The sequence below is a fragment of the Vulpes lagopus genome, chromosome 8 (genome assembly GCF_018345385.1).
Source record: "Vulpes lagopus strain Blue_001 chromosome 8, ASM1834538v1, whole genome shotgun sequence".
NCBI lineage: Eukaryota > Metazoa > Chordata > Mammalia > Carnivora > Canidae > Vulpes > Vulpes lagopus.
In genome coordinates, this window is record NC_054831.1 from 83,433,704 (window position 1) to 83,451,547 (window position 17,844).

The 17,844-nt window shown below is 46.1% G+C and overlaps 1 protein-coding gene across 3 annotated transcripts in view; it reads left to right on the forward strand.

Annotated features, from left to right (window-relative positions):
• The window catches only part of LARP4B (La ribonucleoprotein 4B), a 95,498-nt gene extending 77,855 nt beyond the window's left edge, over positions 1-17,643 (forward strand). For all 3 annotated transcript variants that reach the window (XM_041765913.1, XM_041765914.1, XM_041765911.1), the window contains 5 exons: positions 1,964-2,009; positions 10,160-10,324; positions 12,518-12,642; positions 12,734-12,842; positions 14,186-17,643. In XM_041765913.1, the coding sequence (XP_041621847.1) occupies positions 1,964-2,009; positions 10,160-10,324; positions 12,518-12,642; positions 12,734-12,842; positions 14,186-14,458 (718 nt within the window). In that variant the 3' untranslated portion in view covers positions 14,459-17,643. The remainder of the gene's footprint in view (positions 1-1,963; positions 2,010-10,159; positions 10,325-12,517; positions 12,643-12,733; positions 12,843-14,185) is intronic.
• The last annotated feature ends 201 nt before the right edge of the window (positions 17,644-17,844 follow it).

A 17,844-nucleotide genomic window follows, 5' to 3' on the forward strand; every position in this document is an offset into this window, starting at 1 on the left:
GCTGGTGGAAAGATGGGTGTGATGGTGAAGAGTCCCTGCCCCTCTGCTCCACGGTGTCTGCACTGCGCATGCTGCTCTGGCCCCTTCCCTTAGCCTCAGATGTGTCCAGTGGTGCCGACGCTGTGATGGAGGCCCAGCTGCCACCTCCAGGATGGGCAAAGGCAGGGCCCAAACATCACCTGCAGCACTGGGAGAAGAGGCAGACACCCCTATTCTCACCCAGTTGTTGGGGTCTCTTCTAAAGTGCTAGCCGCATCACAGATGTCCTCAGGCCGTCTCTTCCACAGGCGTCCCCCCAGGACCTCCCCGTCACCAGAAGTTGAGCACTGCTCTTTGCCGAGCTTTCAGCCAGCCAGATCCTTAGGTTCCCTGCTGGAGAAGCAGTGTAAATCCATACTTTGGGCCGTTTCTGTGTCCAGACAGGATGTTGCTTGAAGTGCTGCCATCTGGTTTTGGGAAGTGCTCCTGATGGTGGTGTGGTGCCCAGGTGGTCAGCACCCCCACAGCCACCTGTGGTGCAGGTCAGGATCTTTCCCTCAGTCACTGGTTCTAAGGGATTCCCTGTGAGGCCATAGGGGTGACCACGATCTCCTCCTGCTGGTGTTGGTGCTTCTCCCTGGGGCTTAGTGCCCCATTTGCGAGGGGCAGCTCGAGTCCATGGTCACACATGTTCTCCACTGGGGGCCAGTTGAAAGCAGGAGCTATTTTTGGAATAGTTTCTACAGGAGAGGGTATGGCTTTGCTACAAAATCCTAGAAATTTGCCTAGTTGCTTCTCCTAAGGCCCCAGACTGTCCTTGCTTGGCAAAGTCGAGGGCTCTGAGCCTGTCCTAGGTAGTTAGGTACCTTGGGCAACACTGCTTGTAGGTTTCTGGCAAGTAAGGAGTAGTCAGGATTCTTTCTTTGAGCTCCCTTCTGACTTCCTCAGTACCAGTGTATTCAGGTGTGGATTCAGGTATTCAGTTGGAATAAGAATGGGATAAGTAAATAAAAACAGAAATTTATGGACTAGAATTAGCATGTGGGCTGTTAGGCCACATAAGCCTGTCCAAGGCATGAAAGTGGCGTGTGGCCTCAGGGCCTGCCAGGACATGCCTGCTCTGTCGGTGTTTGTTGATTCCGTGCGGGGCACAGTGCTGGCCCCCGGAAACCTGGAGCCCTGTGCACACGGCCAGTAGCTGGGTATCAGCAGTGCCTGGGGCTTGGACACCCTAGTGCCTGCCAGTGGTAGCGGGAGGGAGCTGATGTGGTCATGTCAGGGCTGACACGGAGGGAGAGAGAGCAGGCTGGGCTACTTTCTTTCCACTTCAATGATTAACCAGATAGATCTTCATTAGCAGTGTTTAACAGTTCGCCTGTGTAGTTCGTGGTCTGATTTTACTATCTTGTCATTGCAACTGAGTGGACATTCAAATATTTGTATCATAACAAATTCTAAATGAACACTAGGAAAATCTGTCAGTAAATGTTTTTCTTTTTTTGTTTTGTTTTGTTTTTTTAATCTAGACATCACTTTTAGTCTTTTACTATAAAATTTTTGTTTTGCGTATACTTAAGGCTGGGATTGTTTCAAGCAGAAGTCATCTGTTGGGGGCACCTGGGAGACTCAGTGGGTGAAGCATCTGCCTTCAGCTCAGGTCATGATCTCAGGGTCCTGGGTTGGAGCCCCGCATCGGGCTCCCTGCTCTGCAGGGAGTCTGCTTCTCCCTCTGCCCCTCCCCCTCCTCGTGCTTTCTCTCTCTCTCTCTCTCTCTCTCTCTCTCTCTCTCTCTCTCCCTCCCTCCCTCCCTCCCTCCCTCCCCCCCTCCATCCCCTTCTCCCCCACCCCCTAGTCTCAAATAAATAAAAAAAATTTTTTAAGTTGTTACAAAGTAAGAAAGACTGAATGTATAAGCACATGTACTCAATGAAAAGCTTTCCAAGTGGGGAAAAAGTTCACAGTCTTTTACTTTCCTATTCTCTAGGAAGAATTCCTTTGGTTACCGGAAGAAACGGGAGGAAAAGCTGACAGTGAGTATATCCAGCCCTTGTCACTATTGCAAGACCTTTAAACCTAGTTCATACTAGACAAACCTGAGATTTAACTACATGAATGGAGGTAAAGATGTGGGGAGCTTTTCAGCAGAGGTTTCATCTTCACGCTGATGCACAGCAGGTGGTAGCGGACATTGTGGCCTGAAGAGGAGAGGCTGGAGGCGGTTCTGCTGGATGCTAACTAGTGTCCAGAGAGTCGCCACCGGGTGTCTGTGTGCTCCCACGCTGTGCGCTCGGCATGGGCATGGCCGAGGACATAGTGTAGGCACATGGGGGTCGATGTACACATTCCGATGAGTTCTGTGTGGGTAACTGTATAGTACAAGGTAGATTAAGTGAAATGAATAGTTCTGACAAGCAGAATGAACTTCTCTGGTGTAGGAGTTAGTTCATCGGGATTTTTCATTCAGAACATTGAACTTGTATCCCCTGAGTAGAAAACGCATCACTGACTTCTGCTCTAACATAGGGCTGGACCCAGGGGAATGGAGTGGGCTCCTGTGAGTGCACATACCAGAGGCGCGGCCACATTTGCTTGGCTTACATCAGTAGTTTGTCCTCCTGTGGATGACCCTTCTGCTGAGCTCTGGTGGGCGGGCAGGCCAGTGCGTTTCCACACAAAGTGCTCAGTTAGTCGTGTCTGCGGCCATGTGGGAGGAAACGTGGAGATGGGGATGGTTGGAGGACTGGAAAGACCTCGAGTGAATTCTTGGTCCAGTCCCTGAGCCAGTGAGGATGTGCTCTCTCATCACAAAAAGGTAGATTGTCTCTGTCTAGAACATAGAAAGTACCAATTAGTAGTTAATAAGATGCCCATAATTCTACCTCTTGGTGTGTTTAGTCAGGGTTTTGGCAAACCCTTTGGTAAGGTAGTTTATAGTGGTTGATCTCAGTTGGAAGTAATGAATTCCTGTGACATTTGGACTAGCAAGACGAGCAGAGCAGGTCTGCAGTTATTAGTTCCCTTAAGTAAATTACTCTCCTTGGTTACTAAATTACTGTCAGAGGTGACATTTATCCCCATTGCCATCTCTGTTACATTTGTGTCCCTGATTCATATGGTAATACCTGTGGCTACTTGGAAGGCCAGGCGCACGATACAGGTGCATTTCTTAAAGAGGGTGTATCTGTGGTTGTGATGGCACATGCTGGTAACTTCAGGAACTTAGAGACAAGTAACTTGGCCCAACCAGGCTGTAGGGCTGCATTCCTACCTCACCTCAAGTGCTGCAAATCTTAAGAAATGTTAAACACTGCCTTGGAAATCAGACCTCCTCTGTAGGCACTGCCAGTGCCATTGTGTAATTCCTGCATCTAGGCAGTTGTTGCCTGCCTCTCAAGTGCCCAGAAACTCAAGATTTAGTAAATTTTTGAAGTCTGAGTGCCTGAAAATGTCTTCTGAAAAGCTGGGTTCACCTCAGAAAAATGCAGATGTTTAAAATAAAACCCTTAAGAACTTGGAGACCACAGGTCTGTGCATAACTTAGAGCCTTGCTGAGTTACCCAGAGCATGCAGGGGCTGAGTGGCTAGTAGGTGCAAGTTTGCTTCTGAGGACATGTCACTCACCAAAACTGAGCTGAACCTCAGGCACCTGAACCATAATAAGGGTGAGAAACACGCAGAGGTGCAGGAAAGAGGGATTTATGGGTGTGTGTGTGTGTGTGTGTGTGTGTGTGTGTGTGTGTGTCTGTTTGTGTGTTTACTTTCTGGTGCATTTTATTTTTTTAAAGAATTTTTGTTATAATTCCAGTTAATCAATGCAGTGTAATATTAGCGTACAGCATAGTGATGCAACACTCCCATATATCACATCACGGTGCTCATCACAGCAGGTGCCTCCTTCATCCCCATCACTTGTTCCCCCTCCCCTCTGGAGAACAGCAGTCTGTTCTCTAGAGTGAAGAATCTGTTTTCTTGGTTTATCTCCCTCTTTCGCTCCCTCTCCTCTGTCTCTCTTCCCCTTTGCTTGTTTTGTCCAATTCTACATGAGTGGAATCGTATGATATTTGTCTTTGACTGACTTCTTTCACTCAGCTTAATATTACTTTAGCTCCAACCATGACGTTGCAAATGACAAGATTTCCTTTTTCATGGCTGAGTAATATTCCATTGTGTGTGTGTACACACACACACACACACACACATATACAGGCTGTCTTCTTTATTCATCAGTTGATAGACCCTTGGGCTCCTTCCATAACTTGGTTGCTTAAATAATGCTGCTGTAAGCATTAGGGCACATTTATCCCTTTGAATTAATATTTTTGTATCCTTTTGGTAAAGTGCTAGTTGTGCAATTGCTGGATCTTAGGGTAGTTCTATTTTTAACTTCTTGAGGACCCTCCGCACTGTTCTCCAGAGTGGCTGCAGCAGCTTGCATTCCCACCAACAGGGCAAGAGGGTTCTCCTTTCTCCACATCCTCCTCGGTATCTGTTGTTTCCTGAATTGTTCATGTTAGCCATTCTGACTGGTGTGAGGTCGTGTCTCATTGTGGTGTTGATTTGTATTTCCTTATTGATGGTTGATATTGAGCATCTTTACAAGGGTCTGTTCACCCTGTGGATGTCTTTGGAGAAATGTCTGTTCATGTTTTCTGCCTATTTTTTAATAGGACTATTCCTTTTTGGGGTGTTGAGTTTTAGAAGTTCTTTATATATTTTGGATACTAACCCTTTATTAGACATGTCATTTGCAAATATCTCCCATCCTGAAAGTTGACATTTAGTTTTGTTGGCTGTTTTCTTTGCTACGCAGCAACGTTTTATCTTGATGAAATCCCAGTAGTTCATTTTTGCTTTTGTTTCCCTTGCCTCTGAATACATACCAAGAAAGAAGTTGCTACCGCCAGTGTCAGAAAAATTACTACTTGTGTTGCCTTCTAGGATTTTTATGGTTTCAGCTGTCACATTTAAGTCTCTGCTCCATTTTGAATTTATTTTTGTAGGTGGTATAGGAAAGTGGTTTAGTTTCATTCTTCTGCGTGTGGCTGTCCAGTTTTCCCAACACCCTTTATTTTTTCCATTGGATAAATGTTTTTTCCATTCCTGCTTTGTGAGAGATTAGCTGACTATATAGTTGGGGTCCATTTCTGCATTCTCTTTTCTGTTTCATTGATCTGTGCGTCTGCATTCTTTGTTCTGTTTCATTGATCTGTGCGTCTGTTTCTGTGCCAGCACGATACTGTTTTGATGATCACAGCCTTGTAACACAGTGTGAAGTCCAGAATTGTGATACTTCTAGATTTGCTTTGCTTTTTCAAGATTGCTTTGCCTATACAGGGTCTTTTGTGGTTCCATACAAATTTTAGGATTGTGAAAAATGCTGTTGTTATTTTGACAAGGATTGCATTAAATGTATGGATTGCTTTGGGATATAGAGACATTTCAACCATATTCTTTCTTCCAGTCCATGAGCAGTGGAATGCCTTTCCATTTCTTTGTGTCATCTTCAATGTCTTTTCACCTGTGTCTCATAGTTTTCAGAGTGTACAGGTCTTTTGCCTGTACACAAAACCTTGGTTAGGTTTATTCCTAGATATCTTAACTGGTTTTGGTGCAATTGTAAATGAGATCAATTCCTTAATTTCTCTTTGTGTTGCTTCATTATTGGTACAGAGATATACAACAAGTTTCTGCACATTGATTTTGTATCCTGTGACTTTTACTGAATTTATGTATCAGTTCTAGTAGCGTTTTGGTGGAATCTTTTCCAGTTTTCTATATAGGCTATCACGTCATCTGCAGATAGTGAAAGTTTTGACTTCTTCCTTGCCGATTTGGATGACCTTTATTTCTTTTTGTTGTCTGATTGCTGTAGCTAGGATTTCCAGTGCTGTGTTAAATAACAGTGGTGAGAGTGGACATCCCTGTCCTGTTCCTGACTATACAGGAAAAGCTCTCAGTTTTTTCCCACTAAACATAGTAGCTGTGGGTTTTTCATAGATGATCTTTATTATATGTGGAGATATGTTCCTTTTATACCTACTTTATTGAGGGTTTTTATCGTGAATGGATGTTGTACTTTGTCAAATGCATTGTCTGCATCTACTGAAACGATCATATGGTTCTTAACCTTTGTTTCTATTAACGTGGTGTGGATCATGTTGCTTGATTTGTGGATATTGAACTACCAGCAACCCAGCAGTAAATCCCACATGATTGTGGTGAATGATTTTTTAAAATGTATTGTTGGATTCAATTTGCTAGTATTCTATTAAGAATTTTTGCATGCATGTTTATCATGGATATTGGCCTGAAGATCTCTCTCTCTCTCTCTCTTTTTTTTTTTTTTTTGAAGTCTTTATCTGATTTTGGAATTAGGATAATGCTGGTAGAATTTCCCTGGGAAGCCATTTGGCCCTGGACTTTAGTTTGTTGAGATTTTTTTTTTAAAATTCACCTTCCTTGCAGGTTTTCAGTCTATTCAACTTTTCACTTTATTCCTGCTTCAGTTTTGGTAGATTATATGTCTCTAGGAATTTATTTCTTCCAGGTGTCCAATCTGTTGACATACAGTTTTTTATAATTTCTTGTTGTTTGTATTTCTGTGGTGTTGGTTGTAATTTCTCCTTTCTCATTTGTGATTTTATTTATTTAGGGTCCTTTCTCTTTTCTTTTTAACAAGTCTGGGTAGAGGGTTTATCAATTTTATTATTATTATTTTTTAAAGAACCAGCTCCTAGTTTCATGATCTCTTCTAATGAGTTTTTTTTTTTGTTTGTTTTTATATCACTTATTTCTGCTCTTATTTTCATTTCCTTCATTCTACTAGATTTAGGCTTTGTTCTTTTTCTAGCTCTTTTAGGTGAAGTTTAGGTTGTTTATTTGAGATTTCTCTTCTTGTATTGCTATATACTTTGCTCTTTAGAACAACTTTTGCTATATCCCAAAGGTTTTGGGCCATGGTGTTTTATTTTCATTTGTTTCCATGTATTTTTTTATTCTTTGATTTTTCTGGTTGACTTCTTCATTGCTTACTTAGCCTGTTTAACCTCCATATGTTTATAGTCTTTCCAAAAATCTTTTTTTGTGTGTGTGTGTGTGGTTGACTTTTAAGTTTCATAGCCTCGTGGTCTGAAAATATGCATGGTATGATCGTAGTCTTTTTGTACTTGTTGAGGCCTGCTTTTTGACCTAATAATATGTGTGACCTATTCTCCCATGTGCCCTTGAAAAGAATGTATATTCTGCAGTGTTAGGATGAAATGTTCTGAATGTATCTGTGAAGTCTTATCTGGTCCAGTGTGTCATTCAAAGCCATTGTTTCCTTGTTGATTTTCTGCTTAGATGATCTGTCCATTGCTGTGAGTGGAGTGTGAAAGTCCCTTACTATTGCTGTGTTATCACTAAGGAATTTCTTTATGTTTTTATTAATTGATTTATATGTTTGGGTGTGCCCATATTGGATGCATGAATACAATTTTTAGATCATCTTGTTGTCCTCTTTACTATGATACAGTGCTCTTCTTTACCTCTTATTACAGTCTTTGGTTTAAAATCTGGTTTATCTGGTGTAAGTATTGCTAATCTGGTTTTCTTTTGACATCCACTTGCTCGAGATAGATGGTTCTCCACCCCCTCACTTTCAATCTGGAGCTGTCTTTGGGTCTAAAATGAGTCTCTTGCAGGCAGCACATAGATGGGTCTTGCGGTTTTTTTGTTTTATAATCTATTCTGACATCCTGTGTCTCTTTATTGGAGCATTGAGTCCATTTACATCCAGGGTGATTATTGATAGATATATATTTAGTGCCATTTTATTGCTTGTTTCATTGTTTCTGGAGATTTTCTCTGATCCTTTCCTGTCTTTGTTCAATTTTTGGTCTCTCTTTTCCCCTCAAAGAGCCTCCTTTAATATTTCTTTCAAGGCTAGTTTAGCCATCATAAACTTCTTTAGGTTTTGTTCATCTGGGAAACCCTGTCTCTCCTATTCTGAATGACACCCTTGCTGGATACTGTGTTCTTGGCTGCAGAGTTTTCCCATTCAGCACATTGAATATATCACTCCCTTCTGGCCTGCCAGGTTTCTGTAAATCTCCAGCTAACCTTATGGGTCTTCTCTGTAAGTTAGTGACTTCTTTTGTCTTGGTGCTTGTAAGACTCTTTCTCTGTCACTGTATTTTGCAAATGTAATTACAGTATGTCTCATGTTGGCCTGCTTTTTTTTTATTTTGATGGGAGTTCTCTATGCTCCTGGATCTGGATGTCATCTCCTTCCCCAGATTAGGGAAGTTTTCAACTGTTACTTCCTCAAATAAACTTTCCTCCCCCTTTTCTCTCTCCTGACTCCTGTGATACGAATGTGAGTTGCCTCAGTCTGTTCTCTTGTTCCATAATTATTCTTCTGTTTTGTTCAGCTTTGTTACTTTCCATTACTTCATTTTCTAGGTCACAGATTTGTTCCTCTGCTTCTTCCAGCCTGGTGTTCATTGCATCAAGCCCATTTCCAATCATGTTTATTGTGCTCATCATCCCTGATCAGTTGTTGATTGTTGTTCTTTTATCTCTGCAGTAAGGGTCTCACTGTTCTTTTCTCAAGCCCAGTAAGTGTCCTTATGGTCGTTACTTTTAAATTCTCTTTCAAGCATATTATATCTGTTTTGCTCAGGTCTCTGGCTATGGCCTTACCTTGTTATGTCATTTGGGATGGATTTCCCAAAGAGACCATGGGATTTTTGTCAGTGTGGGTCCCTTTTCACTCTTTGACCTGCTGTCTCTTGAGTTCTACAGATTTTCTCCAGATTCCCTCTATAGGGAATATCCTGTTAGTGTAAGTTGCCGCGCAGTGTTGGTCCCGTCCAGCTAAGCGAGCCCCACAAAAGCCTTGTTTCCGGTCAGAAGAGCCCACATTCAACAGACAGTGCCTGCATTCCACCTAAACTCCTTTTCTCCTTCTGTTCCTTATCTTCTTCAGTCAAGGAATTGGACACTCAAAATAGGACTCTAGCCTGTTGAAGCAAGTTGGTTTGATAATTTTTCAATAAAAAGACATCTTTCTCTTGGGATCTTGGGTTTATAAATTACTCTTGGATATCATTATGAAGAAAAGAAACTCAAGGAATCTGATAAAAATCTGTTATGAAATACCATGGTTTTGCATAGTGATTTTAAAGTGTAAAGTGGGGATCCCTGGGTGGCTCAGCGGTTGAGTGCCTGCCTTCAGTCCAGGGCATGATCCTGGAGTCCGGGGATCGAGTCCCACGTCGGGCTCCCTGCATGGAGCCTGCTTCTCTCTCTGCCTATGTCTCTGCCTCTCTCTGTCTTTCTAATGAGTAAATAAATAAAATCTTTTTAAAAAATAATAAAGTGTAAAGTGTTTGAATAAATTAGGTTTCAGATAACGGAAGCCCCTTTCCCCTTGTTAAACCATTTTTTTAAAAGATTTTATTTATTTATTTATTTATTTATTTATTTATTTATTCATTCATTCATTCATAGACACACAGAGAGAGAGGCAGAGACATAGGCAGAGGGAGAAGCAGGCTCCATGCAGGGAGCCTGACATGGGACTCGATCCCGGGTCTCCAGGATCACACCCCAGGCTGCAGGCAGTGCCAAACCGCTGTGCCACCAGGGCTGCCCTAAACCATTTTTTAATGGAAATCTTTGTAAAATTTCTCATGTAAGTTTCAGAGAGTTCAGAGTGGCTTTTTTTTTTTTTTTTTTCTTATAAGTTGGATGACAAGCACTTCTGTAGTAATACAAGCATTGTCTGGAGATGAGGATAATCAGGGTCTCAACTCAGGCTATCGTGATGTTCAGGTGGTGGGGCTGAGTCTGCCTCCCTCGCTTGTCATCCACCATCTCTGTGCTGTGTTCAGCTGCACACCTGTGTCCCCCAGTCTGTGTCGGTGGACCGTGGATGGAGAACTGGGCCGTCTTGGCATTGCAGAGGTAGCTCTGTGTAGCCGGCGGCAGCCTCACAGGGGTTCAGCTTTACAGCTGCCTAATCAATGACCTTTGCTTAAATGCCGGAGTGTTGTGGTGGTTGGGAGCCCTCTCTGTGGTTTCACTCAGATGTAGAAATCAGAAGCCTAGAGAACGGATTGTTTGCCTTATGCTGCTGCTGTGTCTTCGTATGTTATGGTCTGTGCTTCTGCAACGTGACACTGTTTTTCTCTTTCAGAGGAGTCAAACTCAGTCTCCAACGCCACCAAAGCCCCCGTCCCCGAGCTTCGAATTAGGACTGTCCAACTTCCCTCCATTGCCTGGGGCAGCAGGCCACCTGAAGACAGAGGACCTGTTTGAAAACAGGCTATCTAGCTTGTTAATAGGGTCCTCAAAAGAAAGGGTAAGATCCATACCACTGATGTTTGCTTAGTGTTGAGTTTGTGCTGGGCTCTCTGCCACATTCTTCACACAGGCAGTCTTTGTATACGGAAGAGCTTTAGGAGGGTGAGCGGTCCAGAGGCCACGTGGATTGGGAGTGGGACGGTCACACACTCAGACTGCACTTTGTTGTTATTAAGGTCCTGCCTTTATTTTACAAGTCCGCAAAATAAAGCAAATCTCAGTTACAACAGAAGTGATACAATTTTAAGTGCTCTGCTCCACAAGAAGCCTAGAAACCTCTTACTGTAATACTGCTTGGTGGCTTTGGTCAGCTCTGCAACATGCTGGTTGCTCTCACTCCTCTGACCCACCACAGCCCCAAGCATCAGGTGAGCTGCAGAAGCCGGAGAGTCCAATCATACCGTGCCCCTTCTGGGTTCTGCAGTAGGGAACAAGGCACTGAGGTCTGTGCAGCTGCTGGGACTGATGGATGGTGCCCGGCTGAGCTCTCGCCAGGCATGTCGAGTTGCCATGGTAACCTGTGTCCTTGTGTGAGATCTCTGCCTGGCTCCATACCACAGTCGCTGCCCCTCGCCAGAAGGCCCCTGGATTGGGGCAGGCCCACCTTGCAGCCGCAGCCAGACCGTATACACTTACAAAGCCTCTATGAAGCCCCTCTGTCACCAGGCCAGGCCTCGGGGGACGTAGGAAGCCCCAAGATCAATCCTTGTCATGCTGCTGCATGGTTACCACACCCACTGTTAACGGTTGAGGCAGAGTGGACTCCAAGAATCGGTGTTGCACTAACTGTCACACACTACTTTGGGCATGTCATGGGCATTACTTTAAGTCTTAAACTTTCAGACAACAGTGTTTGGGTCACAAGTGCCTTCCCCAGGGATGTCCACGTCAGGGTGGTTGAGGGACCTTGAAGTCCAGGGTACTGCCTGGCCTCTGGCTCACTCCCCTAGGTGGCGGGCACTGGAGGACAGGCTAGCCTCCATCCCACTTCAAAACCAGCAACTACAGTTTTTTACATTGTGAGTCTCCGTGTGTAGTTTTGTTTTGTGTTGTTTTTCAAGAATAGCTACTTTTAAAAAATCTGAGCCAAATTCCACAGCCAGGGGAAAAAATCTCTGTCACAGCTCTCAGTGGAGCCCCTGCAACAGCTTTTTCTGTTGCCTTGATGCTTGAGTGTGGGAGCTGGCGGGGAGGGCCTTCACAGCTTGTCCTTGGGGGCTGTGCACTGGGTCCCAGCCTGGCCGCCATCCGTACTCTGGGCACATCAAGACCATACCTGGAGTAAATGAACCTTTAACGGAGGTGTTTCCCACTCCCACATTCCTACCAGCCTGGGCTCCTTTAGCTCAAACGTGAACCTGTGCAGGGCCTGGTTCTCTGGCAGGGCCGCAGCACCGTCCCGTCCATACACTTCCTCTAGATGCTTTCGGTTCAGCCAGTTCTGAACCTCTGATCTGCTCTGACAGTAGAATTGTAGGAACACGTTCTTTGTGCTCTGAATCTCCCGTCCAGTGGCATGTTGGTCACGCAGCATGAGGAAGACTGCCCTGCTGAACTGCCGCTGTGCGGCGGGCAGTGGCTGCAGGAAGAGCATCTGGTGATACGACTTTGCCCTATGACCACCCACAAGTTTATATACGTGTTCAAAGCTTCGTTTTCCTTAGCTGTGAAATTGGGCATTCACACACCTGCCAGCCACCACGAGGCACCCAGATTTATGTCTGGATTGAAGCGTAGATCTGTTTGGTTTTAGGTACAAGAAGGAGCCACAGAGAATTAGGTTGGAGACTCCACATTTAACATTTAACCTCCTTGAAGGTTCATTGTGTGCCAGGCTGTGCTAGGCCCTGGGGTGTCAGGAATAAGATGCCTTTGATACTTACTGTGCAGAGAAAACAAGCTTGTGGACAGTTGTTGAAGGGAGGCTTGGGGTGGGACGGGGGGTGAGTCTCAGAAGCGATGAGGTGTTGGCAGGTGTGGGCTCTGTGTCCGCACGCTGCCAGGTGGCAGTGTTTTCCAGCTGCTCCCAATGGTGGAGGCGGAGCTGGGAGCCCTGGCATGGTGCCCCCCCGGGCCCCCAGGAGGGAGGAGGCAAGCCGCCTTGTCATTCACATTGGGACCTGTTGGTGTGTGATGGAAGTCTCATGGCTGCTTTTTGTCCAATTTAAACTGTCATTCCCCTGGTTTGCAGAGTCTGAACACGGACGCAGGCACGAACACACTCCCCGCAGTGACCCCCAGAGAGCCTTTGGTGCCAGCCCCCTGTGCTGTGTCTGCAGCCTATGGGCGCTCCCCTTCCCCTGCCTGTCTGCCCGAGTAAGTACCTCCTGCTGCTGGGCCTCCGTGTGGTCACACCACCGTTGCTAGTCGTGCACGGAGATTCATACCTGGGGTGGCATTTTTACAGGGATCCCAAGGTGGTGGAGAAGCAGAGAGAAGCTTCGAGTGTGGACAGACTTTCTTCTGCCCTAACTACAACAGCGAGTAAATCAGTGCAGGTGAACGGCGCTGCCACGGTACGTGTCCCGGACACCTTTGCCGCCCGTGGGCGAGGGGCTCGGTGTGGGGAGGAGCCACAGTTCCTTTGCTGGGGCAGCTTGCTGTCAGTGAAGTCTGGTGGTCGATGGGATGTTTACGTGTGGAGGTGCTATGCCTTTGGTGCCGAGCACCTGGAGCATTGGCTGCTGGCCTCCCATGAGTGTCTGGGTCAATTCTTGTGGCCGCCCCCCCCCCCCCCCCCGGGCTCTTCTTATTTGACTGCTGGTTGAGCAAGATTGTCTTTTGAAGTCTCGAGACTGCAGCCCTGTGTTCCCTGTGGGTTCCGAGCACATGGGCCCTGCCCACCTCCTCCCCACAGGCGGCTCAGTCCTGGTCCCAGCCCCCTCTTCCCCCTTGCTGGACCCGGCCTCATCGATTCTGATCCTCTTGTCCTCAGTTGGATCTGGGGTAAACTTCTGTCGTTAGATTCGGGAGTTAAACCCTGTCAGCAAGGCTGCATCTTTAAAGGAAGCATTTTTCTAGGTCACAGTTACTGTTAGTAAGTGGCCTACGGAGGCGAAACAGTCTTAACTTTCTCTTCTGTTGGGATCCCTGGGTGGCGCAGCGGTTTGGCACCTGGCTTTGGCCCAGGGCGCGATCCTGGAGACCCGGGATCGAATCCCACGTCGGGCTCCCGGTGCATGGAGCCTGCTTCTCCCTCTGCCTATGTCTCTGCCCCCCCCCCCCCCCCCCCCCCGTGTGACTATCATTAAAAAAAAATTTTTTTATTTTAAATTTAAAAAAAAAGTTTCTTTTCTGTTGTTTGGCCTTCAAGCTTCCACTTACCTGAAAAATTAACTTTTAAAAAAAGTTTTTAACCCTGCCTGTACCTGTCCTGAATCCACACCACCAGCCTCTGGTGGTTTGAAATGGGCACAAACGTTCCTGGGAGCTCCTTGGTAAGAGGTGGGGGGCCTGTGCCATGGGAAATGGTGTTTGCAAGGACGTGTGGGCGGAGGAGGTAGATGCTGCTCCTGGCTCTCTCCAGGGGGACCTTTCCTCACACCTTTTCGGCTTCCGTGTGGCTCAAGAGTGCACAGAGGTCGGCACTGTATGTCTCAGGATCTTTTCTGGTTTTACTTATTTTTACAAGATCTTTCTAGAGTGTCGTGGGGCGGGCGGGGGGAGGGGGACACGTGCTGCAGGGAAAACACAAGTTGCTGAAATTTATGAACTTTTACAAGTGATGACAGCAGTCTTGAATGTGAAATTGAGTTACCACTGAAAACTTTGTTCACTTTTAGCTAAAGAGAACTTTATTTTCACATGTTTGGAGACATCCCGTTGTGCACGTAATCCCAGCATTGTGTCTGTTTCCCAGGAATTGCGAAAACCCAGCTACGCGGAGATTTGTCAGAGGACGAGTAGAGAGCCTCCGTCTTCCCCATTGCAGCTCCCAAAAGAACAAAAGCCAAATGCTGTCGGTTGTGGGAAAGAAGAAAAGAAGCTCGCCGAGAGAGAGCCCCCTGCCCCCAAGTCCAACCCGGGACCACCCAAAGACCAGAGGAGGCCGCCAGGCCGCCGGCCCTCGCCTCCCGCCACCGGAAAGCGTCCGCACAGAGAACAGAGCACCCCTCCCAAGTCCCCTCAGTGAGCGCCGAGGGCTGGGAGGGCTGTGAGGAGCCGGGGTTGCCACATCTAAGCACTGTCCCACTCGGGGCCGAGAGTGAGCCGCTGGTTAGGGGCTTGCAGCGTAGACGAGGCCGGTGAGGTGCCTGCAAGTGGTTTTTCTTCCATGAGTCGGATTTTCCCCCCTCTTGAAAAAAAGTCTATTTTTCAGGATTTAATTAATATAAACCTTATTTTAGGTTGGTGCTTAACTGGAGGTGATGCATAAGTCTGATTTTTTTCAGGATAGAAAATGCATTTATCCTAACAAATTGATATTTTTATTAAGCCTCCACGTGGCTATGAATGCAAGCTATATATAGTGAGTTTTTCTAAATTAAGCGGAACTATGCTACTTCATTTTTAAAAATAACTGGTTAGCAAGTGCATTTCTCTGAGATGTCCAGACTGATGGGTGGGCTGAGGACACCTGGGATCGAGGCTGGAGGCGACACGGTCAGTGTGGCCTGGAGAAGGGGTGGGGTCAGGTCATGCCCTCGCTGGCATGGGAGTTGTGCTTCATGCAGAATCTTATTAGCAAGTGACGCTAGTGTTTTTGTTTTTGTTTTTGTTTTTGTTTTAAAAAAGTATAGCCCATTTTTGATCTACTGGGCAAGATGCACCCAAGAGAGCCCTGAAACCTTGAGTTTTGATGTGCTGCAAGCAAGTAACCAGCCTCTCACTCCCGTCTCAAGTGGCTGTTGTGTAAGATAGAGTCAAAGCACATTGTGAATAGAACTTAAATGAAAACATAAACCTGGTTGCCCACTGACGTGTCACCGCGAAAATGTACCTTGATGTTGTCTTGCTCCTGCGAGCTGGCGGGGAGGGCGTGGGGGCCAGCGTAGCTCCGCGTCTGCCCTGGTCAGCCAGCTCCCTGGGCGCCTTCCCTAGCTGCGCGTCGTCGGCACACGGTGGAAGTGGTACCTCAGTCATGAGAGTGCAGTGTCTGCGGTGCCCCTGGTGGCGAGGCCGACAGTTCCCTCCAGGACGAGGCTCTCGCTGGTTCCCTTCTGGAAGTGCTGCCCTCTGAAGAACACGCATGCACTAAAGCTAGCAGTTTATAATAAAGTTAAATATAAATTATTTTGTTTTAAAATGCCTAAATTTTTTCTTTAAGTATTCTGAGCAGCAGACATTAAACTATTTCCTGCTAAATGTAACCATACAGTTGATTCCACAAAATGTTATTTAACAAGACTGAGGGTTTTTTTTAAAAATTATTTCCATCCAATATTTAAAGACTTGAATTTAATTTAAACTTGAAAATGACTTTGCCTTAACTTTTGTATAAGACAGCTTAGAGTTGGTGGAGACCGGCCCCTGGGTTGGCGCGAGTGGATCACAGAGCTGCTCAGTGTCGTGGGGCTGCCGCCGCGGTGTCGCCGAGTGAGCGTTCTGTAGTGCAGGACCTGGCAGTGGTGTCTGTAATATACCCTGAAGATCTTCAACAGTTGACCTTTTTCAGATTGTTGAGAAATCCTGTAAATGCAAATAGTCGATACTGTATTAAATATGTGCACTTGGGAGTGTGTGCTTTGCTTGTACAGTTGTAAATAATCAGAACATATTAAAAAGGTACCCTAAAGAGAAAAATCTGATAAAAATTATTGATATATTATAAATGTTGCTATTGAGCTGGATGTAGATAAACTAAATGTTGTGGTTTGAATATTATTTTAATTTGTTGAGGTGTTTTTCTTTTTCTTTGATGCTGGTGTGTTGGACTGGTTCTGCCTCTTTGCTGCTGCAGAAGGGAAATGGAAAGTCCTAGTAAAGCCTTCCGACGTTTTCATGCTCTTCTCACAAGTCTGTAAATATGTACTAATCATAGCTAATGTGAAAGCGTAATGTAGGAAGCAGAAACTGGCAGGAGCTTCAGGAGAAAGTGAAAGATAATCTACTTAAAATCATAAATAGCTACCCAAGGTTCGCCCTGCCAGAGGAAAACCCGCCCCGGTGTGCTTGACCATCTCCGTCAGAGAAGCTGCCAGTACTCGAATATCTAGAACTACACAGTGCTAGTGTTTTACAGATGCCTGTAAAAGGAGTGTGGGGATGTATTTTTTTGTAGTTGAGGGATTGGTGACTTATTAAAATCAGGAATAATTGACCTCTTACCCCCGACTCATGAGTACTGACTACAGGAAGAGCTTCGCAGGCGGGCCCCCGGCGTCCTTACTGTGGACGCCCCGGGGATGCCCTGTGTAGCCGGGACCCCAGTGTTCAGGCACAACAGATCCTTCACCCTGGCAGCGGGGTGTGTGCTCGAGCTCGCTGCAGGCAGGCCGAGGGGGTCCCCTGTGACCATGCCAGGGCAAGCCCGTGCACGCCACCTCTGCTGGGATTTTTATGCCACCCTTTTTAATTAAGCAAAGATGATATGTCAAATAGCTATATAATGTCCAAAAAACCACCTTTCTGAGATCACGGTGAGATTTTCCCACTCAGAGAAGAGAACGGGAGCCAGCACAGAGGAGGCTGGGACGCAGCACCTAGACGGTGGCTCTGGCGCAAGCAGCCCGCAGCTCGAGGCTCTTGTCCGTTCTTAGAAACATTAACTCTCTCCTTTCCCAGCAGCGTCTCAGGGTGTAGAATCAGAGATGCAGCCATCACAAATGACATTTTAACCTGTAAAGTTGTGTGAGGATGCTTATAATTTGGAAATAGAGGGATGAGAATCTGGCCCCATTTCACCAGACATGAATTTCGAGTAGAGTAGTTGGCTTTTCAGAGTTGGTGTCCTGATGTTGCTGGCCCGGCCCGCCTGTCCCCGCATCACTGATTGTCACTAGCGGCGGCAGAAGACGTTTCGCGTTGCTGTGTCAGCCAGGGTCACGCAGTTCACGTTGGAAAGCCGGTCCAGTAGGTCCCGAGGGCGGCCGGTGAGCTGCGGCAGGGGGCTCGTGCGCTTCCCGGCCTGGCATCCGGAGCGCCGCAGACAATCCGAGTCAGAAGCAGAGCCAGCAGCCGCCAGTCCGCGGAGCGGGACGGAATACGGAAGCTTTCTCGAGGGCCTTTGTTTTTGTTCTACTTCTTTTCATTGAGACTGGAATCAAGCTTACGTGTAAACTATTGATAATTTAAGTTTCCTTTTGTGTCATTCAGTGTAAAACTGTCTAATTTGAAAAAAAAATGTAGGTTATGAAAAATAAAGATTTAGGCACTGTTCAATTTTTCTTTTGACTTTTTTAATTAAACATTTCTTCAAGAATACATCTTTTAAAAAAAATGATTCTTGTCTCTTCCCATCAGTGTACATGAGAACGGAGCGTGGTTTACCTCCGGCTGGTGTTTGGATTTTCGAGGCTTGTGACACACTCTGAGCGCCTGCAGCGTGGGGGTCCCCACTCGGCATTGCGGTCTCAGGCA